The sequence below is a fragment of the Anopheles funestus genome, chromosome 3RL (assembly GCF_943734845.2).
Source record: "Anopheles funestus chromosome 3RL, idAnoFuneDA-416_04, whole genome shotgun sequence".
Lineage (NCBI taxonomy): Eukaryota > Metazoa > Arthropoda > Insecta > Diptera > Culicidae > Anopheles > Anopheles funestus.
In genome coordinates, this window is record NC_064599.1 from 82589095 (window position 1) to 82609960 (window position 20866).

The following is a 20866-nucleotide window of genomic DNA, read 5'->3' on the forward strand; positions in this document are numbered from 1 at the left end:
TTTTTATGTTTTATTTGAGGCCATTCATAGTTTCTTAGTAATTGTTTTTACATGTCGCATGTGAAAATCATTCGACCGAACGATGTTTACACTATCCTACCCCTCGTGAAGTTTGAGGAGGCTGTCATGCTCGGCATTTTTTTGCTTGCTATGGTTGTGCAGCTGAAGCTATCGCGTTTCAATACCTAAACGTAGTTTTAAGCAGGTTTGCATGGTGATTGGCGAAACGTTTTAGTCAAAGTGAACATACAGTCGACCCTTCGTTGTGTGATGCTTTGGGCAAAGCGTAAATGAACGGAGAATCCAACGCATTCAAAGTACATCACCATGCATCGAGCCGTAGGAAAGAAACGCTCCGCGCAAAATTGAACTAGGAGAGAAAACATTCACCATTAGCATCTAAGTGCCGCACAGAAAGGCGCATGGTTACTAGCAACTAGTGCACCATAAGCATCGTTTAGTAAATTGTGAGTATATCGCTGGGCACGCCTCCATGAAGGGCTTTAATGTTGCTGTTCTTTCTCTTCCTTTCTCAAGAAGTTACCGGAACAAAACAAATCTGAGGCGGAAGACCAACATACACCGACGTAAAGATACAACGACGCAGAAAATTGAACCAAGTGCAGGGAGCCACCTTTTGCCATAGATTCCTTTGATATAGCAAGGCTTTTCAAAGCCGCCGAGATCGGAGCACCTGCATTAAGCTGAAGAACTAATAAAGGTAAGACGTACCTACACATTTGGGTCTGATTTTGTGTTTCAACCAGGTGCCCATAACCAGGGGCTCCCCATTCTTTGCCCAGCATTGTTCTAAAATAGTACTCTTGTATTTGCTTCCTTACTGCTATTAGGCAATGCCATCGGCAGTTAGTGGCGGAGGAGGTCACGGCGGCGGTGGTGGCGGTGGAGGCAACATGAATCCACAGACGAACGAGGAATGTGGCATCCGGGACGTTTGGCGACACAATCTAGACGAAGAGTTTCGTACTATACGGCTGATCGTACAGAAGTACCATTACGTAGCAATGGATACAGAATTCCCTGGCGTGGTCGCACGGCCCGTAGGCGAATTTCGGTCTTCGGCAGACTACCAGTACCAGAGCCTACGATGTAACGTGGATCTGTTGCGCATCATCCAGCTCGGTCTAACGTTCATGGATGACGATGGGCGTACACCGGCCGGCTTCTCGACGTGGCAGTTTAACTTTAAATTCAATCTGAACGAGGATATGTACGCACAGGACTCAATCGATCTGCTGCTTAACTCGGGCATACAGTTTAAAAAGCACGAAGAAGACGGTATCGATCCGCAGGACTTTGCCGAACTGCTCATGACGTCCGGTATCGTGTTGATGGACAATATCAAATGGTTGAGCTTTCACTCTGGCTACGACTTTGCCTACCTGTTGAAGCTGCTTACCGATCAGAACCTGCCGGCGGAGGAGGGCGATTTTTTCGAGCTGCTGCGGATCTACTTCCCAACCATCTATGACGTAAAGTATCTGATGAAGTCGTGCAAAAATCTCAAGGGCGGCTTGCAGGAGGTGGCCGACCAGCTGGAGCTCAGACGGGTCGGACCGCAGCATCAGGCTGGATCGGATTCACTGCTCACCGGAATGGCATTCTTCAAAATGCGAGAGGTACATACCAATGATTGCTTCGCAACTGATAACCTCACCGGCAGCAAGATTTGTGATGGCGATTTGGCGCACGAGCGTCGCCTAAAGATTAGCCTTAACCAGAGCCGCAATAGTAGCGGCATCGGTAGCTTCGAGTGCATCTGTGCCGAACGCTACGAACGATGCCTGCGTCTGTCGCTGAATCATATTGATACTCGGTTGAAAAGTCACCGGAAACCGGAAGTGTAGACAGTAGAGAGAGAACTCGCCGTCGGAAAACACTCTTGCCTTAACACGCTTGAAGGTTCAAGCGGACGCGTTCGGAGGAATGAGTCGCGTAGAAAAAATTGTGATAAACGTACAGTTGTTAAAAAAACGGCAAAATGGTTGAGCTGTGCTCCCGCATCAAATGCTAAACGCACAGTTCCCCGCAACGCCAATCTGGCCCCGTTCAGTGAGCGGAGGTTAAACGAAAAAGTGTTAACAAAGTTACGGCCGGGAGTAGTGCCCAAACCAAGGGTGGTGAGAAAGGTTCCCTGAGTGGGCAATCGTTGTTTGTGTTAGCTTAAATTTCAGTTCCTTCTCTTGTTCGCGTGCAGAAATCGCCGATCGTTTTATGCAATTTTGTTGAATTTATCGAACTTTGGAATAGAACTTACAGCTGGCTATCAAGCTTTAAAAGCACAACCGCAAATCAAGTGTTTTTTCACTCGGGAATGTAAACTGCGCTGGCCAAAAACTGCAGCATGTGGTTTAGGGGGGGTACGGGCTTAACCATTTGCCTGTTATGTATTTACATTGCCTTTTTTCTTTCTTTCTCTTCTTTGTCGCTCTCACGGATGCCGCGGACGTGCACGGCTACCTTTGTAGATGTTCTTTGAGGACAATATTGACAATGCCAAGTATTGTGGTCATCTGTACGGTCTGGGGACACCGTTCGTCGCGAATGGCAACAATACGACGCCAGGCGTCGGCGGAAGCGGTGGTGGTGCCGGTGGTGGCACCGGCAGCAGTGGAGCAACTACTGGCACCGGTGGCACCGGTGGCGGTGTGACCTCGTCTGGAACCGGCAACACAGGCAACAGCAACACGGCCGGAGGAAACAGCGCCAGCAACAACAGCAATAGTACGAATTAATTTCTACCCATCCTTCCCGGTCTCGGTCACGGTTGGTTCGCTTTCGGGTGGATTTGTGATCGTTTGATCTATTCGTTATCGTTCGTTAAAAAGACACTACTGGTTGGTTGTGAACAGGCGGTTTAGATCGAACTATTTCTTACAGGTAAACCAGAGCGGTAGAACCAGACGAGAAATGGACCACGTTACTAATAGCACAACGGCAGTCATGCAGCAGAGACAAGCAGGAAGCCAGAAGCAGTAGCGCCAGCAGTTTCCTTTCCATCATCCTGATGGAGTGCTGACGGTTGGCCTGGATCCGGAAAGCAAATGTGGGGTAATATGTTGGCTTGCAACAATGTATAAAAAAACAACCATCGATTTATTGTGTTGCGGACGAGCTAACGCTAAGATCGAAAAAGTTTATAACTATGACCCATGAAAAGTGATTATTTGTAAGAGTCGAAATTGAGCAGGTGTAATAAAAATTTGAAAAAATGACTTCGAATTACATTGAGCTTTGTAGGTTGAATTGAAGATACATTTGCAACTACAATTGTGTTTTGCAATTTATCAGTTTGATTGTTTGTCATTAAGATAAAAAGAAGTGTAATCGTTTCCTGAATATTGTCGATATTGTTTGATGTGTCGTAGAAAGGATTCACCTGTACAGTTTGTTTCGGCATAGAAATCATCAAGGATGGCTTTTGCGGCTAATTGGCATGTTTTGCCCATGTAGTAAAGGTCACTCAAGCGCGATACAGATACTATCCTTCATTAGTTTCATCCAATTAGCAGCAAATTTCCAAACAGTTGTTCGCTTTTAATATGCTTTTATTTTCTGTGCGTTGTTCAAATTAATACCAAACCATGCACATTTGTTCGCTCTATCACTTTTTAATGGTTTTCCCGTGTTTTACTTATTCCGGTGCGACAAAATATGCGCTCCGATCCATTATTACCACATGGCCAAACGCATCAACCACACTTTATCATGATACGATTTGTGAAACGCGGTGCACAGTCACCGTTTTTGGTGGGCGCGTTGGTTGAGTGCTGTGTCAAACATATTTAAACTAATGGGACAACACTGTGTTGCGTGATTTGGTGGAAACTGTTTCTACTCCAGCAAGAGTAACATGATTATCATGGCAAGTGGCGTACGGGGGTTTAAAGGAATGAGTATTTTAGTCACAGGAAGGCGAAACCTTTGGTTCATATGTTGCATTTGGACAAACGATTAAGGCTAGGTGTTGAACTGTTAACTTGTGACAATTAGTACCTCGTGTTACTGTATTCAGAACGTGGCTAATTGTTACCCACACGAAAGGTAAATGGAACCATATTTGTGGTGATAATTCAGTTAGACGAATATAAAAAATAAGCCAAGACCCAATTGTGATAATGATGATTTGGGTAGGAAAGTTAGAAATCCTTTGGCATTCCCAATGTTCCATGCCATTAATCAATTTTGCTAACGTAAAAGCACTTTTTCTTTCGCATAACTGTTTCTTAAAGAAAGGCAAAAGCTTTTAAAGTAAGAAATTTCCATCGAACACTTCAATCCTTCGGTTAAAGTTTCACCGCTGGCTTCCAACGCTTAAATGAAGCGTACGACGTTCGAGCAGTTATCGTAATTCATTGCAATTTATGAACTTTAAAGCAGGTGACAGACCGATAGGTAGGTTGCCGGAAGTTGTCCCATGTCCATGTTATCGGTGCCTTTTCCTTAACCACAGAACATCCGCTAACCGTGCCCTCTGCTTGCACGGAAATATGTGTAAATTATTCGCTCCAAAATGCCACCGCTGCGCATAGCTTCTTGGTTTCAAGATGTTTCTTCAAACCTTTGCGGTAAATGGTTGAAGAGAACTAGTGGAAAAAGTTCACAAAAAGAAAAGTAGAACTAGGTGCAACTGCTTGCAGCAGAGGTTTTGGTCGAGATTTTAAGGAGATGAAAGAAAGATGAAAATATTGCAAGTAAAATTAACGAAGGTAAAGGAATACAAAGACACGTTGCAGGCCCAAGGGAACCTATTTGAACTTAAACGATGTTCATTAACCATCTCGTTCGATGATAATAATAACGATGATGATGATATTAATTTGCGAGCAAACATTTTAAAAGTTGTTGCTTGTGTTTATCAGTGCAAAATAGGTCAAGCGAAATAGTTGAGAAAAATTCGGCTTGTTCCGGTTAGACTGCCACGAACCTTGGAGTATTGAGTTGCAGCTTGAGTTGCAACCGCAAAACACGTTGTGTGGCATTTTGTTGCTGCGGTTTCTGGGAAATTAGTTATCTGGAGCTTTACGGCAGAAGACGAGCCAACTTCTGCCAACAAACCCGCAACGTATCGGAAGAATTGAGTTGTGAATTTTATTTACTTCAACCTTCAACCAGACGTCGTTTTGCAAGAAATACACCATGCGACATTTTATTTCATTTTAGTCGGAAAAAATAATTAGCCAAAGTTTGACAGTTTGAGGTAGAAAAGCAGTTGTTGTTCGCTAGGAAGGAGTGGATAAAATTTATAACAAAAAAAGTATTGAAGCAGTGAACGAAGAGTGAATAATTTTAATGGCTACCGGGTAACAATTTGTTTGCGACACAGCATTGTCCATTAAGTGAATGAAGTGGATTTCTTCCTCCAATCCAACTGAGGAGTTCTAGTGATGCGCAACATTTACTACACGATCGTTTTAGAGGAAGGATCATTTCCATTACTCCATCAGCCTCTCCTATGCGGTATTTAGATGATTTAAAAATATTCAAATGAAGCTAGAGGAGTGATATACGGGCCTGCTGTATAAATAACCGAGTAACAGTTTATTATTTTTTTCAGTCAAATCGTACATTGTACAAACAAAGATGTGTATATTACGCACAGAATTTCATCTTTATGCGTGCAGATAATAGCACTCCAATATTTCCTGACCTCTTTAGATGCACCCTCATCAACGTTATGCCAGAAATGACTTTGCCTTGCCGAACTAGGTCTCGAAACCCAGTTCGATGATCGTTTAAGGTATTTTCGGCTGCGTCACGTTGTTTACCGCCCGATGGACTAATCACAATTTAAATGGTTTTCGGTGTCCCACATCGTTCTTCCGGCATCCTTGCGAGATCTGTACAAAACTCTCTCGCTCTCTCTTTCTCTCTGCTAGGGTGGCCTCATCGTCCCGGGCCGCCATTTACCCATTTGTGGAAGACATTGCAGTCAAATCGTCGTTTCATTCCCTTTACCCATAAACTGTGGTGGAAGACCTTCCGTTTGATTTTTTTTTTTTGCTGGATGGGAAATGGAATGTACGAAAAAAAAGAAAGCTGTCTTCGTTCGCGATTGGCGATAAAGTTGTCTTCATTTACACTCCCTTTTTATACCTATTTCGTGTAGGGATGGTTTTGGATGCTTCGGGTAGGTGGTGGAAAGATTGGCAAGCGGTAATATAGGGCGGAAGATAGAATTCGAACGAAAAATATAGCTTGTCGATACGAAACCATTCAATCGATTACCAAACACCAGGCGTCTCCATTGGTGGCCGTTTTTGTTATGACTTGGAAGAAGTCGTTCTGGATAGAATGTTAGCATGGAGGTGGGAATAAAATTGAAAACCTTCAACATTTTGTTGAAGAAAATTGTAGCTTCGTTTAAAAAAGAGACTTCTAATCTGAGACATACCGCCCACAATGCTTTGTAAATTAATAAAAAAAAAACAAATTTTATTAACATTTTTATCCATTGTTTGAACCGATTGAAAGTGAACCCTCCATCCAAGCTGTATTGCTTACAAACGTCACCTGACCTTTAAATAACTTTTTCCTAGATTTCTACAACTCATCCCATTAACTAAATCCGATTAACCAACTCAGCCGCAGATACGTTCTACAGCTCGCAACAATTGAGATGATGTTCCCGGAAAAGCCAGCTGTTGTTAAACATTTACAGTGAAGCCGGGTACAGTATGGCTGCCGTCGTCGTGCTTCCACCGAAAAGGTTGTACAAATATTTGAACAGCTTTTTCCAGCAGTGACCGTACGAGTCAAGACAGTGTTGAGGTTTCCTCTGCTACCGATCTACCGAAGCCGAAGTGTCGAAAATCTCGTGAGAAAACTTTCACTTTCAAAGAAACAGGCCAACCTTTTGTTGGTTTATACTTTCGGGTTTTAGCAATGGAAACATTGCTCTTTATGTTATTGAGAGGCCTCCTCCTTTCGGTACATTCGTGTCCGTTTCTTCCCATCTTTTGTGCGCACTGTGTACGGATTCAATTTCCTGATCCACCGTCGCCTAAATTGTGACATACATCTCGAACCTGGGGCTTCGTTTCGGCATCGATTCTAATAAACATCCGACGATGGTTGGAAATTTTTGGTACGTCGGTTGATTCCACAGGATGCTATTATATCCCACCAATTTAACCACGGAGCATCATTCTTCCCATATGTATGGCATTGATTTTGGATACCTTCGGTGTATCGGAAGTTGTGCGAAAACATGTCTCAGCTTTAAAGTAACATTAAAGTGCTACCCGATCTACCACAGGGCAGAGCTTTTGACTAGTGTTGAATGTTGCGTTTATAGGCAGGCGTCTTGCAAGAGAGTGAATCCACGGCCACGGTTTGCCTTTCGGTAGAGATGATGAAGCTTTTGAATATTTATGATCACATTACACGATAACGCAGGTTGCCGGTGGATGTCTTGATGGATTGGTCGAGGTTGAGATTTTTACCGTCAGATTTTGTATCGGTTGGTAGTGATTGATTTTTCCCGTCCATGCAGAGATGTAAGGTACGCACCGTCACATACGACATCGAGCAGGAAATATCAGTAACCGGTGTAACGGTGCTAATAATCAATATGTTTCGATGATAGCATAAAAGCATTAGAAATTGTTTTGTGGAGAAGGTGGGACCTTATGGCTGATTAAGCTCATTTCTAGGTTGGATTGTGACTTTACGTTAAGTAAAATATAAAAAAGAAGAAATATTCCCTTATAGACAAATTCAAGATACAAACAATTAACGAAAAATAACGAATATTTACCGTCCTATTGAACGCTTTATTTTGAGTCACCTTTCTACGGGTGCATAAGAAGAGAATCCTCAGAAATGTTACTTGCAACAGGAAGCGCCTTATTTCCGCATTGGCTATGGCTGGTGGCTAAAAATACGCAAATGAAAAAGCGTACTGCCAGAACAGAAAAAGAAGATTAAAATCGATTGTGATGAAATTTCATTTTCCATGATGGATTTTCAAACGAAATAGCTGAAAGAGGTTAACAATTTAATGGAAGTCAAAGTGACAAAGGAAAAAAAATGTCTTCTGCAGGTTAAGCGTTTAAATGGATGTTCTCTTGAGTGTTAGATTTTTGATGACAATTTGATAGCTAAAGCAAAGGTAGAATAGGATTAAACAGCGAGTTTTATTTGCTCCCAGTCGATGGAAGGACAACGCTTTAAGACGCTCAATCGGGCGCTCGTTTTATGCTCAAACAGAAATAGCTGATAGGTAGTAAAGCGTTCTACTTGTTCGTTCGCAATTTTATTGAAAATTGGACTTTGATTGAAGTAGACAGTTTTGCCATTTTGTTAGCTTCTATAAACTGAAAATAAGCTTGGCTAAGAGTGCACGCTCTGCTGGGAAAGGTGTAAAAAGTAAAGACTGAAATGTGAAAAAGATTAAAACCATCATAAAAGGGCTTTACAGTTCAGATCAAACTGAAACAACACCAGAACGAAAAAAAAACGAAAGAACGAACAGAAACGTACAGTGAAACATCAATATAAAGTTATGCTCGACGAGCAAACACACGGTTGTGGGGCGGATTGTAAGATGAAACATTCCGGTGTTCGGTGTTGACATTTCCGCTACGAACAAGGGAACAAAGGCAAATTGATTTTACAATTGCAACGCCCACAGTTGGGTAGGTACTGTGCAAATTAATACCATTTACTTAATGAGCTAATCGTTTAAAGTATTGACGCATAACATTTGCATGGCTTTTCAGGTGTTTTGACTGCAAAAAAAATCACGAAAAGCTTACTTCATCGACGGTTGTGGTTGACGGAGTTTCTATTCGTGTGTGCTTTCACGTCGAACCGATAATTGCGCCATTCAATCCTTAAGCAAGGGCAATCCATTTTTCATCGACGGAATGAGTTTTCCACGATATTCAGCAAGATGTTACACTACGCTCTTGCATCTTTGCTTCTCAGAAGCATACTTCTATACGTACTGATTGGAACGTATTTCATTCCTTTCATTGGCGCGATTGAAGGCTAATGCCATTAGCGATAATGCTTGCCAAAAAAAGGTAATAATGAAAATTTTAATTACACTCTATTTATTACATTTCACCTTAACGGTGCTTAGCAAGATGCGGTTTTTGTTTTAATGTTCGTGGAAAGCTCTCGTTCCTCTCCATTCACGCACGATGAAGAATTGCTTCTGGAGTGGAGTGCAATTGGTAAAGGTTCTTCGTAACGTGATTCCGGTTTCAGTCGTACAGCATCGTACAACAGGAGCGAAAATGAAAGCGACAGCCGGGCGCGATTCACTTCACCAATCAATGAAGTTGTCACAATCGAATCTGCAAAAACGGAAACAACAACAAATCGTACGCAATTTGTCTTGATTAGTGTGTGCCTTTGCTGCTGCAATACTTTTACAAAACTGCCATCGTATAGCGTTACGATTCGTTTCACATAGGAAAGTTTGCTTTGGCAGGCAAAGGTACGGCAGACAGGACATAACATTTCGAAATTTCTAGCATACCGTCGACTAATGGAAACTATTATTGCGAATAAGAAAGTTACCACCGGCAACCAACGGGTTGGTTGTTGATTAGGATTAGATTTGTGTGTGGCTGGAATGAACCTGATGAGATTAACGAATTTGATCAAACGCTTTTCGTAGCATACGGGTGTGGTAAGTTTATTATGACGCACAATAATATGGACATTTGCCTTATGAATTCTCACAAAGGAACGAAACTAGTCTATCAATAGGGGTTTGAAAATTATCGTTTTATATTTTATTAAATAAATAATTTATTGGAAATATTTATTTAAATTTTTTTAAATATATTATAACTTTCACTGTTGGCAGAAATTGTGGAATACGTTTCCACGTATTTTATACGGTTGATGCTAACCGTACGGATGATCGAGCATGACGACAACTGTGACGGTCGCACCACTGTGATGGCCAACCCGCGAAAGTTATGCAAGAAAATTGCGTACCAGACGACACGGTACGCGTAATGTAGAATGAAGCAAAAGGAAGCCTTATGACGAAACACAGATAGATAGGAACACGTTCGCCGGGGTTTTACGTGTTGGTGTGGAACCTTTCGAAAGTTCCATTATGCTCTTCCACCTCGTCCGACGACAGGAGAAGACAGAATATGGATTTTACAAATCCTACCATCCGGGAAGAACCATCCCAAAAACCGTACACGTACCCGGATGTGATCCACGCTTAGTGGGTTTTTAAGCCAGAGCAAAAAACGTGACACGTGAGCAGGATCTTTCCGGAACCTGGGTTCTGGTTTACCCTTTCCGATGGAGGGTAATTCGATACGCTTAAAGACATTTTCCTTAACCTTGACCTTCAGCGTTGGCTGTGGCTAACAATGTCAACATAAATCTGTGAACGATTACTGCAAAGAGATCTTCACCGAGCAATAGATACTTTCGCCAATCAGAACAGTGTGTAAATCTAATCGTTACCAGACCCTTACCTTACATCGAGATAATTGTGTAATCCATTATGAAAGCTTCAGTTGTGCAGGTACAACAGCTTTTGCCACATTATTCGGTTGAACAAAATGGAGTTTTTTCCCCCTCTTTTGCAAATGTCGTTACGTGGATTGTCGCCAAATGTAAATCGGTAATTCTGCCGTAGTGGGAAGTGATTGATTCGATGCCATTATGCAACGATGTTTGCTGAAGGGACTGAAGGGAAGAATTTATATTTTCCCATTAAGGTGGCAATGTTTATTTGCGGATTTGATTTGTGTTTGTTTAGCCAACGCGGTATGGAGCTACCCGCTTCGGTAAGGGGTGTTTTACATTAAGAGCGTAGGTTCGTTAGCCGGAGTACGCATCATGCTGGTCAGAGGGTACTTATGACAACTGTTGGAAGTTTAATGAACCGAATGTCAATTTTATTTTTCAGTTTATCAGTGTCGGAATTTGTATTTTAAATTCATGCTGGTTATATGTGACTGAAGTGGCCTTGTAATATGTGCTCCCAAGTTGAAGTGGATTTTTTAATTTAATTAAAGTAGAAGCATACCTGAATTACCCGTGAGTAAGCTTTGTATGATTAGCTAGGTATTCATAATTCACGTTCATCTTCAAAATGACTTACTTTAAACCTTTAAAGAGCTTTATTTTCCGACACAAATTTTATTGTTAATTTAATGTCCTGGACAACGTTACAACTCGTTACCATGTACATTCTGAGCTAGAAATTTTTTCAATAATTTTCACTGCCTTTGAAGCCCTACACGACAACACTTCCGGACTGTAAAAATCGATAGTTCTATTGATTTTCACCATCGTTTTGGTATGTGTGTTACCACCGATAATTGAATTACGGTCAAAAGTGTCATCAGTAAGGGCTCATGAGTTTTTCAATGCTAACACAACTCTACAGTCTACAGAACCTGGTGATGATGGATGACTTCCCAAGATTGGAATGTTTGGGCCACAAAAAGAGAGAGTTGGAAATATTGGACATGAGATAGATTCCCAAAAACCATTCACAATTCTACCATTGTTCCAATATTGTGTATGTGTATGCTTTGAAGTCTCCTTCAGGACATTCCATACTCCATAATTGATGTCGTGTTGCGTGTGTGTGTGTGTGTGTGTTTGTGTGCTTTGGGGAAAAGCTACTAACGTGTATTCTAATATGTTTTACGACACTGGACGGGCATTCCCATCACACCGATCCACAGAAGGGAATATAGATGGAGTAGCGTGAAGGTTATCGGTTTTTTGCCGGTGGGATCGTCCTCAGTGGCAGAACACGCATCAGCTCCCTAATCCCCATCGGGAACTTTCATACATATGGAACGAACTTACGTGTACCGTACAAATACACTTGGCCTGGATGGTACTAGAGCTAAGCGTTTGCTTACGATGGTAGCAACTTTGCCGAGTACGCAACGTCAGCTGATGTGACCTAGCCCATGGCAGTCGTTTGGGATTGGCAGACCTAACCTCAATTTCGCGTCGCATGAAGCGATTGTTCGAGTACCATCCGTACAATAACAGCTGTACTTTGCAGTCGTTGTCTTTTCGGTTGGGTTTGGACAAATATCCCTCGAGAGTGTCGGTTCTGGTTCGAGTTTGTAATGCACTCTCGATCACTGTATGACAGCTGAAGGTTGAAGTTTACTGTCAACAGATGTACTACTTCAAGTTCATTACCATAGATACCAGTGGAATGGAAGGTTAAGGGTGAAAAGGTGGACTAATGCGTGTAACCGCTTATTAGATATCTGGTCATTAAATTAATAGTATCCTTACTTACTCCGACACTAACAAAAAAGGTTCCTCGGCGAAAGTAGTAGACTCCACGATTAGTAAATAATTAACGTTTGAAGAAACTTTTCCTCCATTTTGTTATTGAAGTACACAGTCTTAGTGGTGTCTTCACCAGTGTTGTTGTCATCAGTGATAGTCACTTAATGCTTGGCAGGGCTTGAGCTTGATACTATCAGTAGCCTGTTTGTATTGGGCTAACTTTTCCCCGCTTCCGACATCCGACAACGCCATTGTTGATGTAGTAACTTTGCCTGTTCGGCAAATGCCGTACCCCCTCTCCAAAAGCATGGGAAACAAGCGCACGGAAATAATAGAGCACGATAACGTGACAAATTGAGATAACTTCTAAAGTGCTTGTGTAGTTGCGAGTGTGGGCCAGCAAATGAACGCAAAAGTATCCTGATAGCAAGACAATGAAACATTGAGTATTTCACTTCCGGCTAGAATTGGACCCCAACGTCATTCGGTTCCCTTCTACAGAAGGAACACGATTGCCCGTAAGCAGCTCTGATCGATATGAATCTCAACCCAAAATGAAGCTGCTGATGAAGGGAAAATGTGAAGATGTTTTTTTTTGCGTTGTTGGTTTGTTTGTTTCACAATACAAACACGGACCGGATCAAGCGGATGATAAAATGGACAAGGTCACGAGGTTTGGGTTGGAAATCTTTCTCGGGCGTTTCGATTTTCCAGCACCGTTGTAATGTACAACTGAGTTAGAGTGAGCCAGTATGACCAAGCCTCTCTAAACGTTTGACGTTGACAAATGCTTTGCAAGTGGCAGCATTATGAGGACGCACTAGCCGATATAAGCGCTCACTTATTCCGAAGTAGTTTATTCAATTGTTGCTCCACCAACACACATCGTCCTTTCCCACAGCTCAAAAACTTGCTGGAATGCGAACTTATGCAGTAGGTGGAAAATTAATCTTACCATGTTTTCTTTATCTCATGGCTGACCTTTTGTCTGTGTGTACATTTGCCTTGGGATCCTTCTTTGCCTTTTGTTCATCTTTGCACGATGATAAATGAAGTGTGGGAAGATGGGCAAAGAAAAAAAAGTAGTGCCCAGTTTACCGTGCGCTTTTGATCGATTGTTTCTGATGTATTTGATTGGATGGGCACGATAGACGGTAGTCTCATCTTCGCTAGATCGTTCATTTCCAGCTTCCGTATTAATGTTGTTTTATTGGAATTCTTTAATAAAAGAAAATCCCGATTAAGCCATAGACCAGTTTTGTGGAGCTTAAATTGAAAAGTTTAATAGGGAGAGTGCTTTGTACTTTGGGTGACTACTTGTTCTTCAGGCAAATCCATTGTCACGGATTGATAGATCGTGTATTTTGTATAAATCTATCACAAACAAACTATCCTCCCGATACGTCAACAACTTCCAGAATTAGGATTCTGGACCCATTCCAGTCGGGAAGAGCTAGAAGAATTTGTGTTCCTTCAGGCACTAGTAACCGCATTACAGGTGACGTTCAACTGTCGCCACACGGATTAGCTACGCCGAAGGTTGTCACTGTCCGGGTGCAAACATCGTACTTGAGTTGATCCGTACCGAATGGAAAGGAAGATCCGACACCCATAGTCGAGCTTTCCCTGGCTGATGTTTGCACTTGGGTTTATCCATTTCCATCACAAAACACACATACACAAAATGGACGTCGAGGTCGATGTAGTTCGGACAGGTTTCCCGTTTACCTCTCGGAGTTCCGAATCACCGTGCATGGCGGCGATCCAGCGCCAAAGGATGGACGGCCCGAGCTTTCAAGGCGCTGTGCCGTATGGTTCGTCGTGCGGTGGTTAAGCAATTTTACCACGTCCATCGCGCTACGTTCGCTAGTGCGAGAAGATGAATGCAGCCGAGAAGGTTCGGTTAAGTAAACAATTTATCTTCCAACGCTACTAAACGGGACCGACTCCCTTCGAAGGCGCCATCAAGACTGGCCTAGCACGACGTGTGGCAAAACGGTCTGTCGGTGTAATGTGCGTGCGTATGCGGACGTACGCGGAAAGTTTGCGAAATAAAGTAGTTTTGCAAAGGAAACGCAAAGGTGTCTTGACACGAGTATGTCGATTATCTTGGCAGGCAGGCACGGTCACGGTACGTTTATTTGTATCGCAAAAGGCAAACAGATTAGGGAAGGAGGGAGGGGAAAGGGGACAATCGGTTTGTGTAGCAGAGATCGTAACACCTTGACAGGCTCTTTTTGGTACAAGGATAAAACAAGGAGTGGTGTCAAGTAGAGGAACTGTAAAGAGCAACTAGAAGTAGCAATATTAAGATAGATAAAGTAGATTTTATTAGTAGTTGTTCTGGCATTCGTGTTATTTTGGGATAAATAAAGTACTTAACCTGTATTCTGATGCTAGAAGAAAAAAGGGAAACTGTCACTGTATTTTACGCCCCAAAATGCGTTGGCATTGAAAATGCGTTCCGCGCGGCTACACGTTTAAGGTTAGTGTTTCAATTTACGCGCGGTCTCTAGCAACGTCTTCGGCGACCGTTTGTCGCCGGCATCGGTCCACCGAGATAGCTCCATCAGCAACGGGAGAATTTGCACGTGTAGCATAAGCGGCGGATAAAACCGAGAGCGAGAGTGAGGCGAAATTTCGCCCATCGTTACTATCTGCCGAACGTACGCAAGCCGTTCGCAAGCCGACAGCTGATGGTTGCGTCGGCGCGTCCCATATGGTATTTGTTTTGACTATCGCCTGGCCTATGGTGTCTCTGGCACCATCTTCGGGACGAGCGCGCGAAACCAGCACCGTTGCGTTGGTGCATTCGGAGCGAAAACAACAGTTAGTGCTTGGCAGTGCTGTGAGCCGACACCACATGGTCGATCTTCGGCGACCGCTTCCGGATGCGCGGGGAACTATTGCCTGGGATATGCGGCCGTTTCGGAAGCGACACGTATTTTGCCCGCCAGTTCGAATCGGTCGGTCGTCGGGAACGCACGCGAATGCCCCCGTCTTCCCGGGTTTAGTGGAAGCGCAAAAAGCGTGTGTGTGCTGTGGGTTTTTGAATCGTTTGAATAATAGAGCAGCAGTTTTGATGAAGTGTCCGGTACGGATCGTACGACTGGCTAGCGGTGTGTAGGATTTGGCGGGGAATTACGGATGAGAAACAGGTGTCACGAACATCGGTCGAACAAATATAGCGTCGGTCGGTGAGGTGAAATTCAATTCAATTCTAACCGCCGTAGCCCCTGCTGGCGGCACGGTGAATTTGGTATTGAATGTTTTTTTGTTTGCCCACACGTGATCAAGGGAAGTTTGTAAGTGACTGGAGCGAAGGGATGAGATGTTACTGGCAGTTTGAGTGTGGAGTGTAAAAACTTTTACAAAACGCGTGCTCTCAACTCAAACGTTCAGCGTTCGGAAAGTAAATTACATGTTGGAACAACAAAAATCGATTCTATTCAATGGAAGGTTTTAAAGAATACTTTTTGTTTTGTTAGTTGTTACCTCGAACGTGCTAGAGATTACCAAAAGGTTATGCAGTGTTCGTGCAATCGGAGGGACCAGTAATCCATCAGTGTGTAAAATGTGTACCGGAATTGGATCGACGTGTTGTGGTGTGGCGTTGGGTTAAAATGAAAATACCCCATCGAATGGTCGATCAAAGAGCATCCTTCATTTGATAACTTTTCACAACGAGTTGATGGACTTTTGGTTGAGAGCTTTTTTCGTCGATTAATCTCAACATGCCGGAATTGATCATAGTTCGATGTGCATTAGTTTGTGGTAAGTTTGGCTGTATCGGATGTTTTCCAGTTAGTGGTTTGGTATTAAATCTTCTGGAGAATGATTCATTCGATGGGCTTGAAAAGGTTGTTCTTTTTGGAAAAAAGTATTGTTCATGGTTTATCTTTTAGTAAAATGATTTAGTGCAAGAAAATGAGATGTGCTGTAAATTATTCAATGCCATTTGTCAGACAGTCCTTTCAGAAATAAATGGCTTCGTTTTAGTTGGCTTCAGTTCTAGATGTTCATTTGATCTCTAAGCCATTTTTAATGATAAGGTTTTTTTTCCTTACTAAGATGTCTGTTTGATTGTGGATTACTGTGTGGTTGTGACTGAGAAATTTGATGATAAATAATTAATTATTCTTCTGAGTATTTTCCGCATGATAATAATGCAATCAGAGAACAAATTTCGATAGTATCTTGAATTATGAATTTATATTTTAGTAAATAAAATTTGATTTGGCTGTGTTTCCGATCGGAAAGTATTCTTAATTTAATTAGAATGAATAATTTTGTTGTGCTGTTTGCAAGAAGATAAAAAAACGCATTCTGTTACTCTAAATATTTAACAAAGAGGAATCATCACACTTTCCGTGGCTTTGATTTCGATATCACAAATATTTTTTTTTTGCTCCTGCCTTTTAGTAATTGATTGCAAAGCCACAATGTAATGGGAAATAATATCCTCAAAAAGACATCTATAAACGAAGGCTTTCTTATGGCCCTTTTTGATACTGCTGTTGATATGCCTTAGCAATAAAGTTGTCACGGCTTTGCAAAAGAACAAGACAACACAAGTTCGCTATTCTGTACAGCACCATAGCACCGTGATGTGAGTTTTGTTTATCAAACAGCACAGCACAACGACAACCCCCGGAGCGATCCCCAATACCGGTATCATTCGGTAACTGCTTACATTTTATTATCGCCTACGATAAGAATCCGGCCTTAGGATATCAACTGATCTTGCTGCCTGTACAGCGTCCGCTTTTTGTTTATCGAATCCGGACCATTTCACAGATACCGGAGTGAGGCAAACGTCACAAAAGAACAGACGACGCAACTAAAAGCAGTCGGTGGATTCCAGTCACGTGCGAAGATGACACTTTCGTGTTTGGCATTAACCGTGCACACTACCACCCCCAACAGGCAGACTCCGTCGGGAGATTAAGAGGCAATTATTTGCCTTCCGGTGGGTGTGTGTACTGGGGGCTGAACTGATACACCGGCCTCATCCATGGGGTTGAGAATGTTGGTGGATTTTTGTCGCCAAATTGGATCAATCTGAATCGTTCAGCATATCAAGGTGAAACCAAAAAGCATCGGGCACCTGTTTGGCATCATCCTCCAAAAAAGGGTCGATAAATTTCGAAAATATTCTTGCCCGTCTGCGCAGCGCACCCTCGTGCTCGTGGCTGCAAGTGTGAAGGTGAAAGTAGGTTTATTCGCGTCGCCCACTGGGATTTGCGGCCGGTGAAGATCGACGCGCTATTTCCAGAAATATTCTCACGCAGTAAAATTTACACGCTGCTGCGCTACCGTTTGGGGATGGTTTTTTTTAATTGTTTTATGATTTTTTTTTCTCTCTCGCTCTTAATCAAACGAGCTAGTAAGAGTGGTTAACAACAACAAAAATAAATATCATTCGTAGTACAAGCATTTTTCTGCCCAATTCACTTTTGGTTGACCGATTCTGGAATACGACGGTATGGGTGGGCGATCGGCCAGAACGGTGTACGGCATCAGATTTCACAAGTGTTTGTTTACTTTGCACCGGAAGTGTTGGGCAGCAGGAAGTATCGTACCACACAGTGAAAGCGAAAGTAAGAAAGGGCAGCAAACAAAACGCAATTGAGCTAAGGCGAGTTAAGTGCTTCGCAATCGTTTTCTTTCTCACCCCTGTGTGAGTATTAATTTTCTCGCAAGTCAAAAATCAAATTAAATCAAGTTGAATGACGGGCACTGGCCCTGGAGTAGGTTGGTTTTTCATTAAGCAAGTTGATCCTTGACTGATGAATCACCGAGGGAAAACATTCCAATGCTTGTGTGTGTGCAGGTCATGTGGTGTTGGATACTTTGGAGGGTTAAATATTTTTTTCCAAGAAAAGTCGGTCAACGCATATGGGGGGTAGTGGAGCTATCCCATTCGAAACAGTATTTCGTATTGATTATTAACAAAATTAAAAGCTTTTTTCCTTCCCTATTGTACCATGAAAGCGAACAGATAATTGCATGAAAAATCGATGAGTTTTTAACTCACCGAATTATTGCTTTCCACGATATGAAACAGAACGCCGAACGATGAAAACTGTAATTGATCGTCACACTGCTTTAGTCCGTGGAATGAACCCCTCCGTTTCTGAGTATTTGGTGAGGGAAAAATTTGTGCAAATTAGCATCAAATATATACATGAATCATAAGCTTTATCTTTCACCTTCCATAATCAGTCAGCACTCACCCGTCAAATAATCCAATCCAATTGGATCGATCGATAGATTTCCGTCATCAAGCCAATTCGGCGCTATTTTCTAGCGCTTTTGGTTTGCACACGAAATTTCGTCGATAATAAAACATAAAGCATTTGGCAGCCCATCTCGCTAAAGCATCTCTTAGCTGTCCATCGTCCCTTTGTGCTGGTTTCTTGCGTTTCTTAGTTGTTTCATCCCTTAGCTTCGCGTTTTTTCTGTCTTTCTTTTCGACCCCGATAAGCGCCGATCTGAGCTGATTGTGTGCCAATAAACCGTAAATCGTAAAGTGGAGCCAATGCAAATGAATTCTGGGTCACATGGGACGGGGGCCGGGATAGGGATGGTTTTGCATTCCTCCCTTGGGATTGTCTGCCAGCCAGTCAGACAGACAACGACTGGTTTTCAGATGATGCAGCTCGAGAGAATAAAAACACATAAAGGCACACATAGAGCGATGTGCGAGTGGAAATTCGGTCAACGCGAATTAGTCTGCTGTGTGTTGACCGAATGTGCGAATGGAATCGGTGGAAGAGATTGGATCGTTTTTTTTTTGGAACGCTGGTACTGCATTGTTTGTCAAGAGTAAAGTGCTTCGTTATGGAACACTTCATTCCGCTACCAAGCCAACGTCGCAGAAAAATAATTGGACAACGTTATTGGTCGTCTTAAAAAAATGGAACACTATATGGAAATTCGAATGCAGTTAGTCTTCTTCAGAATGATGTAACGCAACCATTTTCGAATGGAGATAAATTACTTTCAACCTGTCGCTGGATTAGGGACGGTTGGTCTGGCCAGCACACCGTTGACGGTGGCATCATCAATCTTTCAACGGCGTGTTGTTGGTTTGAAAATTGTTGCCACGTGTCAACGGAACCGCTGTTTTGAACCCTATCCCATGAAGCAACCGTCGAAACGAATGTTGTCACAGTGTGATTCTGTTGTTGTCTGTCTCCCCCATTGGCCTAACCATCAATAATGGGGGTTTTGAAATTAGCTGGCTTTCGTTGATGTACCTTCAAAAGTACATCACGAGAAAGCGTGAGCAAACCGGCTTGTGTCAAGTGGAGTGAAACGTTCGGTGTGCTAGTTTTATTGAATTCAATAAAGCGACAGATTAAATTAAATTGCGGCGTGGGGCTTGCTGTTTATACAGTCGCTTCGTTTGGATGCAATTTAATGCTTTCGTTTGTTTCAATTGTGGAACTTATTGTTTGGCGTGCGTGCTGTTTAATGAAACAAATCAAATTGGGAAATAAAGGATGAAACAGCTGATGTGGAGTTGTTTGAAGGAGGGATTAAAATGAATATTCCTACTAGAATACTGCAATCGGGTTATTTACTTTGCGAGCAAAAAAATTGTAATAAAATATGAGTTGCGATTTGTGGAAAACATGAGCTATGAGCTCGATAAATACTACAATGTAACGCGTGAAAAAGTGAAAAATTTAGGTGAATTTAAATATTGAAAAGCGTGATAGCACTAATCCTTACTTGGGAAGGTAAAAAAGACAAAAATATCTGTTCATGAATGAAGGATAAAGTATGAGAAATGATTCTTAGATCGAAGAGATATTCTTAGATTAGAACCGGATAAGTAGCTTAGAATTTCTTTTACACTCCTGCCACCTTTTTCTGGTCGGATTATCCTCCATTATTCAGGTAAGATTCAGGTTATGAGCGATATAACGTGTCAATCGCTTCACGGATGATGTTCTTTGTGTCTTTTGGGGCTTGAATTGCGTCACAAATATATAGATTTAAATGTTAATAATTTCAATACAATATTTGCGATACGATGTCAAGCGTACGTTTCGATTCTTGGAAGAAGTCCGTGCACTAAAACAGTATCCTTCTTTTACCATGCTCGTAGCTACGGAGCCTTTTAAAGAGGAGGGTTCTGATTTCATCTTATGCAAGGGCTTAAGCAGTGAAATCCCCCTTTCAGGATCTGGTCATGTTCAACCGAAAAATTGGCAAAAGGTTGTTCCCTTTTTTCCTTCCTCTTTGGTTCGCTTCAAACCAACAAAACAGACGATAGGGAAAGGAAGCGAGCGAGTGTTTAAATTCTTACCGAAGGATACCACGTTCGGTGTAAATCGACCGTTCAAGATGTGAGCCGTTCCACGGACCCCCACAACTCGCCTCACCTGCACGAACATTCCACCAAGCTGCACCAACGAGGAAATTGCAACGGACCTAAGCACAGCCCTGGGAGTTACGATCTACGCGGACCAGATCAGTACCGTTAAATCCAATTACGGAACGCTGGTCGCATTTTTCGGATGCCCAGAGGTGGCAGTAACGGACGACGTGCTACTAAAACAGCATGTTGTCGGATTCAGCC

At 42.4% G+C, this 20866-nt stretch overlaps 2 protein-coding genes across 16 annotated transcripts in view; both read left to right on the forward strand.

The window, feature by feature from the left end:
* Window positions 1–113: 113 nt before the first annotated feature.
* Window positions 114–3246, forward strand: LOC125771818 (CCR4-NOT transcription complex subunit 7). 4 transcript variants are annotated; one of them, XR_007419358.1, is made up of 5 exons: window positions 114–467; window positions 538–721; window positions 852–1640; window positions 2490–2836; window positions 2902–3246. XR_007419358.1 is itself a non-coding variant. In XM_049442887.1 (5 exons), exons 3-4 carry the CDS (start codon window positions 855–857, stop codon window positions 2754–2756), a joined length of 1053 nt encoding a protein of 350 aa, XP_049298844.1. In that variant the 5' UTR covers window positions 114–467; window positions 538–721; window positions 852–854; the 3' UTR covers window positions 2757–2787; window positions 2902–3246. The 4 variants fall into 4 exon arrangements, 3 of the variants coding, with proteins under 3 accessions (XP_049298844.1, XP_049298842.1, XP_049298843.1); XM_049442887.1 differs by having other exon boundaries at window positions 2490–2787; XM_049442885.1 differs by having other exon boundaries at window positions 116–467; window positions 2490–2745.
* Window positions 3247–15121: 11875 nt separating this feature from the next.
* The window catches only part of LOC125771780 (serine/threonine-protein phosphatase rdgC), a 44138-nt gene continuing 38393 nt past the window's right edge, over window positions 15122–20866 (forward strand). For 3 of the 12 annotated variants that reach the window (XM_049442820.1, XM_049442819.1, XM_049442821.1), the window contains exon 1: window positions 15123–15392. The gene's annotated coding sequence lies outside the window, so the exon portion shown is untranslated. Of the gene's footprint in view, window positions 16048–20866 lie in introns of all 12 variants that reach the window. The other 9 variants (XM_049442815.1, XM_049442813.1, XM_049442817.1 and 6 more) reach the window with 6 other exon arrangements.